Source organism: Acyrthosiphon pisum, chromosome A3 (assembly GCF_005508785.2).
Source record: "Acyrthosiphon pisum isolate AL4f chromosome A3, pea_aphid_22Mar2018_4r6ur, whole genome shotgun sequence".
In the NCBI taxonomy this organism is placed as follows: Eukaryota; Metazoa; Arthropoda; class Insecta; order Hemiptera; family Aphididae; genus Acyrthosiphon; species Acyrthosiphon pisum.
The window spans coordinates 2,612,356-2,622,213 of NC_042496.1; the positions used below are offsets into that span (position 1 = coordinate 2,612,356).

General features: G+C 25.9%; 1 protein-coding gene across 1 annotated transcript in view; it reads left to right on the forward strand.

Moving 5' to 3' along the window:
• The first annotated feature begins 7,031 nt into the window (after positions 1 to 7,031).
• Positions 7,032 to 9,858, forward strand: part of LOC100568889 (protein Fer3) — a 13,325-nt gene continuing 10,498 nt past the window's right edge. The window contains exons 1-2 of the mRNA XM_029491220.1: positions 7,032 to 7,398; positions 7,926 to 8,092. Of these exons, the coding sequence (XP_029347080.1) occupies positions 7,336 to 7,398; positions 7,926 to 8,092 (230 nt within the window). The 5' untranslated portion in view covers positions 7,032 to 7,335. The remainder of the gene's footprint in view (positions 7,399 to 7,925; positions 8,093 to 9,858) is intronic.

Here is a 9,858-nt window from a genome sequence, read left to right on the forward strand (position 1 = left end):
AGTTCAAAAAATGACAAAATATGGAAAAATCACGAAAATTTGCAAATTATTTCGAGTTATAAATTCATAAAAATTTTTCTTTTTAAATCTAAGATTTTAAAATGTAATACAAGATTCCTTATAGGATAATCTACCTTTACCAAAAAAAAAATGTCTATAAGAAACTCAAATTAAATTTTTATGGGCGTTTGAAATTCATATTTTTACAACATTTGATATTCACTCGATTTCTTACGTAACGATTTTCTTATTTTGTTGTAATTAAAAAACGAGTGACTGTAGAAACTTGAAAATTTCACTGAATGTTTATATTAGCATTTTATATATACGATAAAATTTTTAAAATAATTTGACTCTTTTTGAGCTGTTTACGGACATTGTAAGTTTTCAATTTTTTTAGTTTTTTTTTTTCTATAAATATCAATAAAGTTTTATCTGTTGGGCCAAAAAGTGTATAAATTTAATACAAAGCTCCTGATATATTGTTACAATATCAGTTGAAAAATATTAAAAATACATAGGCACAATTTTTTTTTATAAGCATTTAAAGATCAAATTTTAATTTGAAAAATTATTTTGTAGTTAAAAATTTATAAAATGTTCAATTTTTGTATCTAAGAATTGAAAATTTAAAACAAGATTCCACGTAAGTAATTAATTCTGTTACCAAAAAATCTAAAAAATACATTTACGCAGTTTATTTTTATAGTCATTTTAAGTACAAATTTGGACGAAATTACATATTAAAAACCTAGGATAACTATTTTAGTTATTTTGTTGTGATTGTATAATATTATTCGTGGGTACTTGAAACTTCTAAAGTATACTATTATATATCTATGATAGTACCACGGTTTTTTGTTGATGTATAACGCGTTATAAGTACCTAATAAATATTATGATATGATTAATTTGGAATTTATTATAGGTACCTAATATAATATTATGTCTTATACCTAGACTAACATACCGTCTCCGCTCAGAATCGTTTTTTTTATACAATAATATTTTATCATTGAATTCAAATTTAATATCATCCATTATACAGTGACCCACTTGTAACCTACTGTACAGCAGAGCGAAATCCACTTACCCACCTTTTTTTTTTGTATCGGTGACAATTAAAAATAATATTAAATATTATAGTTAAAACCATATGAGATTGTAAGCCGAACGATGGAAGTATTGATTTTAATTTTTAGATTCTGAGTGGAGCTGTTTTTTCTGTCTAGCATAAACTTTAAGAGTAATAAAAATGCTTCAATTTTCTACTTCAACATTTTTTCTGGTAGATAAGTGAAGAATCTAGTTTATATTTTGAGGGTCAAAAATTGAAACGATTTATACGACTATTTTCCATACATAATAACAATTTCAAAATATTTTAACTCTATTTAAGCTATTTTTAGTCATGGAATATTTTTTATTATTTTTTATGTGTGTCATAACCGTTTGGGGCAATACAACTGCTTCGATTATCTTCAGAAGTATCTTATTCGATGGGAATGTGAGTCTATTTGATACATTAGGGAGGTCAAAGATTAACAATAGTTTTCAAAAGCGCCGGAAAAAAACAAAAAAAAAATTAAAGAAAACGGATTTTTACGCAAAATTGGTTTTTGATAAAATCGATTTTGGTGTTTGTGTAACTCTAAGATAAATTACTATATATCCATGAAATATTCACTGAATGTTTATATTAACATTTTCTATACACAATAAAATTTTCAAAATATTTTGACTAGTTTTAATCGGTTTTAGCATAATATTCAGTTTTCAATTTTTTTTGTTTTTTTTCTATAAATGTCAATAAAATGTTATTCGTTGAATCAAAAAACTTGAAAATGTAATATACAAGGCTCCTAATATATTGTTCCAATGGCAGTTGAAAAATATAAAAAATACATACATTTTACATACATACATTTTACATACATACATAGTACATACATACATTATGCATTTTATAAACATTTTAAGTTCAAATATTGACAAAATACGTAAAAATCACAAAAATATGCAAATAATTTTGAGTTAGAAACTCCTAAAAATTTTTATTTTTAAATATAAGATTGGAAAATGTGATACAAGATTCCTCATAATAAGTTTGTCTACCTTTATCAAAAAAAAAAAAAAAATGTCTACAATAAAGTCAAATTAAATTTTTATGAGCGTTTGAAGTTCATATTTTTACAACACTGGATATCTCATGAATCAATTTTCTTATTTAGTTGTAATTCAAAAATAACTTTAAATATATGAAATACAAGGCTTTACACTGTTATTACAATAACAGTTGAAAAATATCAAAAAAAACATGCACATCAGGAAAGTTTAGAGAGTAGTTTGAATCATTTTCGATTATGCAATGATTACAATCTCTATATCCAATCTGCCACAGCCCAAATGCGAATATTCATGCAAAATGTTCACTTAGTCTAACTAATTTACAAAGCGAAGTACACCGATGCTGATTTAACCGTGAAGCAAAGTACACTAATACCAAAATACACCAATATGATATAGTGGAATATTTTATATATTTTTTATTTTTTCATTGGCAAAGTCTGGTGACTGGTTATAACAGGTTATATATATATGCAGCTAAAAATGCATTTTGAAGTTAAAACTACTGGATCGCTCTCAATAAAAATTATAGTAAAAGATTACCTTAGACTTGGAGGGTATTTTTTCAACCCCTATGTGGTAGCTAAATAGTAGCTCACACTATAATCACATAATATATAAAAATTTTTTCAGCTCACAATAAAAGAATATATTTTTTAAATAGTTGCCATTGGTTACATATTGTATTTTAGTATACTACTATTATTATATCAGTGTAGACATATGACATAATAAGACATATACTTTTTTACAAATATACTTATAATCTTTGGCAGGGCAATGCCGAACGGAACAGCTAGTAGGTAGGTATATAATATCTGTTCCATGAATAAATTATCACCCAATCTTTATCATATAATATAAAACCGATAACAAAACATCAATAACGTTTCTCATATGTTTATTTATCGCTCTCCTACTGAGGTACACTCAAAAAAAAAAAGTAATGTTAAATTGATAACCTTGTTAGTTGTTACACTTACAATATGTATTATTAATGTTTTTCTATATAATGTAAACGCACTACGCAGTAAACTATAAACATCAAGCTGTCTAAATTTTTTTTAATGATTATAATCCATTATTAATGAAGTATATTTACTAATATCTGATTCAGTATTTCTGTTTAATTATTAATTGGCATGCGTTAACTCATTTATGTACCACGAGTCCATGTATCATGTGGTAATAACTATTATAAATCTTTTGCACGTGATTATTTACGCATAACACCTGTCATTTATTTAACAACGCATTTGAAAGTAAATAGCCACGGGTCCATGTAATTTTTACAAATATGAGATTATAAAATCATAATATTTACCTATCGGCTATCACGTGCTCACGCATCAAAGGTACTTTTAATATGAAGTTTAAACTGTTAAATTTACAATTTGAAAAATCACGCAAAAAAAAATATAGATTATATCAGTAGATAATATAGTAGTCATTTAGGTACTAAAAACATTAAAACTGATAGGTGATCTAAATATTGAACAAAAATTATAAAAAAAATTACATATTCAACAAATTATAAAGCTACGCATTTGCGTTGTAACAGTAATTTATAGTCAGTGATAATTATACAGTTAGTACCTACACGACGGACACATTTATCGCTCCGCTCAGAATCTAAAGGCGGGATCCCACAACTCGTGTATTTGACGAATATCCACGAGTACACGAATAATCGGCAAGTTACCGACAATCAACGGGAAGGTGGCAAATAACGAATAGAGAATACCGAATATTCGTACAAGTACTCCACTCCCATTACTCGGCGAGTATCCACGAATACCAATTATTCGTCAAACACACGAGTCGTGGGATCCCGCCTTTAAACGAATCTATTCGGAAATCTATCTACTTTTGTGATAAATTATGTGATTGATGCTCAATAATTATTATTCATTAAGGAATTATAGATTTTTTTAGAATAAGCACCAATAACCATTTAAATAACCTACCTGATATAATTATTCTAATCAGTTGTTTTGGTCAAAATGAATTAAATACAAATTGTATAAATGTTTAAAAAAAAACCAATAGGTAATTATAATACAATTGTAATAAATATGTCAATCGGGTATAATACATAGGTATATATTCTTTCATATTATATTTTTACATATTTACTCAGTTAAGAAGTCTACTAGTATACTCTATGCTTTAAATATGTGTTATTTAATATTGTAATACTAAATAAAAATAATATATTAAAGAAAATATACTATATTAAAGGTTATACCTACTATTAAAATATTATTGTAGAGGCATAAAATATAGTTGTCGTCGTCATAAATATTTATTAAATTTGCATGAGCATATAACAATATCGTTATATACGCTCAACTAAATATCAAGTATTGAGATCACGGTGCATTGCATTATTTTAATAAAATTAATAAAGGCAACACAATATAATAACAAATAACAATAGACCGTGTATATTGGCACGAGGGGAATTAATAACTTCAAGCGTGATGCTGCCATATTATATCTATTCTATGATACTGCTGTATAGAAATCATTTAGCTATGGTAACAAACAAGTGAACGGCTAACATTATTTATATACATAAATATTAAAATATCAATATTAATATTAGGGAATATGTATAATTTTGATTCAATTTTATTTTAGTTGAATTCAAAACGTTTACTGGATCACCCAGAAGTTAGGTACCTAAATGAAATATGTTTAACAAACTAATATACTCGCGGCATACGTATCTAAGTTATATATAGGTATCTAATTATATAGTTACGACTATATATTATTATGACTTTTAATTTGTATCATTAATATTCTAAAAATTGTGAAACTTAGTAAAAATTAGTAGTCAGGTTTCAATCATTTTTATGTATAGGTATAATATTATCCATTATTCCATAAAAAAAACATAATATGAGGGGATACTGTATAATACACTTGATATAGAAACATAGTATGAAAAGGATACAGCAGATGCTACTGGAGTCAACTAAGGGTGTAATGCTAATCGTATATCATAACACGCGGTTAAACGGAGGGCGACAGTGTTATTGAACAAATCAAAATATGTAGGGAGGCTTAGCGCGAATACCCTCATTTAGCAAAATATTTATTAAATTTGACATGCGTTTCGACACACGACTGATGCCGTAACAAATTAAATAATTTTCTAGCGCTTAATATAATATTATTTCATACATACATATATACAGAGTTCAAAGAAGGATTTGTATATTATATAACTCATATACGTCATAAATCATCCTAATATCTACTGCTGTCGTAATAAATGAAATTACATTTTTTGCCAAAATATATCGATAAGTTTTATTCTTTTCGTAGTCCAGAAATGTTCAACGTCCATACCAGATACCTTCATAAATCATTGTTCATTATGTAGGTATTTCAAAAATATTCAGATGTATAAACATCATATTATTAATTAGCCAACATAGAGCTACTGATGATACAATAAAAAAGATATTGAATATACCGATGAACCCAATATTGAATACAAAACATCTTTATGGGCAATTCTTTAATAGATTGTATAATATTAATATAATTAACATAATGTCACAGAATAGGGTAATATTGAAAGTATGCTTTTATTTATTTTTATTTTTATTTTTATTTTTTTTATTATTAGTTGATTTTTTTTATTCTCTATTGTTATATTATTAAAAAAATAATAAAATAATGTTAAATATGTACCTACTAATTGAATTGCAATAACGTTATTTACGATAATATAATTTGAACGTAATATTAATTAGAAGTTCTAAACGTATTAGGGATTGATGAATGTTAATCGAACAGTGCAAGAAAAAATTTTTTAGTTACATACATATTTTATTAGTGCGTATACCCATAAATATATTTACCAATACACCACAGACAGTTTGAAAAAAAATACATTTTTACTATATTTTTATTGTTATCATTTTTAAGTGTTTTTAATTTTTTGAATGACGAACATTTTTAATTTTATATTCTTACAACTAGAAATCTTGAAATCTTGATTTAACCTACAATTCATTTTTATAAAATACAAATTTCTAATATCATTTAGTAATTAATATTTTAGTTTTTTTTTCTTAGTGAGTTAGTTTTGGTAAAAATGATTAGCTCGGTCAAAAAGCATGAAAATTTAAAACAAGATTCTTTATGAGCTTTACTTATAAATTATTGGAATATATCCAAAATGTGTTTGAAATTCAAATATTGACAAAATTCATTAAAACCACGAAAATTCCAATAAGTATTTGAAAGTTTAAAATGTATTTAATTTTCAATTTTAATAGTTATAGGTAGGGCTTAACAATTTAATATATGGTTTTTCAAAAGTATTGGTCTTATAGCATTAAAATAAAATTCTTGCATAATTATTTTGTACAGACACTTGAAGTTCTGATAATTGATTTTTATACACAATGGTATTTTCAAAATATTTAGACTAACTTTAATGTTATGCAATGATTTATCGTTGCAGAATTCAAATGTATAATACATTCATTACAGTTCCCTACTCAATGACAATATTATACACTCGAAATCTACTATACCTACAGCAGAGTGAATTCCCATGTTTTTAATATTAATAATAATATATATATTTAATTAATATGATTAATTTATAAAGGTAATTTAGGTATATTTAAATATTTGTAGATATATATATATACAGTAAAATTATATAGATACTGTCCTACCAAATGTTTTTTTTTTAATTTTAAATATAGGTAGGTATTTCCATTGAAGCCGTGGTCGGTGGTAAAAAATTACGATTTTACCAATGGATCTTTATTATTTTATCTTTATAAATATCAAACATAAGATATGTGTAGGTAATATAAAGTATAGGTATTCTAAAAATATCTTTTTTAAAAGTGCAAAAGACTTCCGTATTTATATTTTATAGGTACAGTATACCTGGTAATGCTACTAAAATGCACTAAAAACGTAACATAGTTCTTATTTTTTTTCTTTTTGATTATCAACAGTTCAAGCAATGAATTTAGTTGGGCATTTTTATGATTTTTACAGAACTACAAAATAATATTTCAAGACAGCAGGAGGGTTGAAACGGGCCAACACCTGCTTGCATCACCATTGGCTGATGTGATGGACCAATATCAAGCTTTTACAAAAAGGGAAATACGCCCCCGGTAAACTCGCTGTACTTGCTCTCATATTCTGAAGCACTGCACAACGATGAGCAACGGATTCGCAACTACGGGTCATACACCCACTTGGGATTCGAGTTTGACGAATACAGTAAGTAGACAATTTTTAACAAATATCTAGAAATCTAGAATAAATTAATAGTTGTTAATGTGAAAAAAATATTTTTAAAACTTTTCCAGTTAATATGTTTTGTATACAATTTTAACAAGGACCACCGCTAGTTGTGAGATTTCATCATATATGCTGACTTAAGGCAAGCACCTCGATTCAGCTCTTCTCATATTATACTATATTAACAACTTATCCTTTTTTTAATCTCAATAAGTTTTTAAAACTTTTTTAAATGATACCTATGTTCTTATATTTGTGCTTATTTTCGCATTTTTTTAATCCTTGTTGGATACGCATAAAGTCCTGAATTGCATAATGTCTATATGTAATAATATAGTAATACAAAGCACCCTGCTTATAAATTACATAGGTGATGTACTGATGTGATACTATATAGCTCAATAGCTGGTCTAGCTTCATTAGTTATACATTTATATTTTATAATATTATAATTTATTTAACAATTCATTATTAGAATAATACTAAATTATATTACACGTTAACAGGATAGTCAAAGTTACGATGAATGTTGGCCGGATGCTCACCTCTATCATCACCATCACCACTTACACCACCACCATATTCACCAACATTCAACTACAGTATCTCAAATGTGGCCAAACCCGCATAATCACGCTCAGCAACAGAGTATAAATCAAAATGCTGTTCCCAGGTAATATTTTTATTATTTATTATTCTATAATAATTTATACTTACCTATAATATGCAATTTTCGGATACCGTATGATGTATATTATATCATTTTTCCGTGTTAGCTGTATGGTGAAATATAGTGATCTACTTCAAGTATATGCTTACAGGTAATTCATAAGTATATGATTGATATAATTATTCAATATAGATTGAAAAAAACTAGGGGACTTACCTACCTATGTTGCGCTTAACTGAAATACGCCCTATATTATTGTATGGAAAACTTAAATAGAACTGCTGTACTGAGTACTTAATCATATTTTTTCTATAGTTTTTGAAGTTTTTTCTACACATTTTTATATAAACTTTTATCCATCCAGGTACGTATTTATAAGGGGGATGAGGAGTCTCATATCTGTGAGTGGCAATTCTTTTAGGGATTTAGGAGCAAATAGGTACTTTCCACAACTTGTTACAACCTATACAACTATTGTTCATCAATCAAGATTCAAGAGACATAATCATATTATTATAATATCATTATTTTTGTATATATTTTATCAATGTTATTTCATGCTCGGTAAAATATTATAGACTACATGGTTACAATTCATCAATTATAAAATTATATTATTTACATATACACAGGGTCAGGGTGTAACTGCAGAAAGACCTGACAAAAAAATTGTTACTTTAGTTAAATGTACCTATGACAAAAATTATGAATATTATATGGATAGTAAATAATTGTAGAAATGTACTAATATTAGGAAATTCCAAAAAACAATATTTTAAAAAAGTTATTACGTTTCAATATAATTTAATCTGAAAAATATTGATTTTTAAAAAATTTTAAAATAATAAACTACTTGACTTAAACAAACGTTTTTACCATAAAAATGTGTCTAAAAATTAGATTTAAATATAAGGTTAGGTACCTAACCTATTTTGAATTTCTCCAAAAAAATGTAATATCAATTTTTAATTTTAATTTTTAGTATTAAAAATAATGGTATACTGTAGGTACCTATACTTGTAACACAAGCGTCTATAAATTATTAAAAAAAAAAAAATGTTTAAATATTGATTATAGCAAAGGTTATTTGATTTGTCAGGTATTTCTGTTACACCCTTTAAAGTTAGACTTCCATATTAAAAAAAAGGCGGGTAAGTCGTGGATGTCGCTCTGCTGTACAGTAGGTTACAAGTGGGTTACTGTAATGGATGGAATTAAATTTGAATCCAATGATATTATATCATTGTATACGAAAAACGATTCTGAACGGAGATGATTTGTCAGTCTAGGATATATTATTTTTAAAGAAAAACTTATGGAGAACCTTGTACCAAATTTTAAAAACTTAGTTATAAAAGAAAAAATTTTTACGATTTTTCAACCACTAAATTACTTGCAAATTTTCGCAATTTTGACATATTTCGTATAAATTTGAACTTTAAATGCTTATAAATAAAAATTGTGACAATGTATTCCTTTTATTTTGCAACTGCTATTGTAAAAATATGTTAGGAGCCTTGTATTAAATTTCCAAATCTTAGAATTAAAAAGAAAAACTTTTATGAATTTCTGTCTAAGATAATTTGAACATTGCCGTAATTTTTACGTATTTAGTCAAAATTTGAACTTTAAATGCTTATAAAAAAAAAATCGTGACTATATATTTCTTTTATTTTTCAATTGCTATTGTAAAAATATATTATGAGCCTTGTATTAAATTTCCAAATCTTAGAATTAAAAAGAAAAACTTTTATGAATTTCTGTTTAAG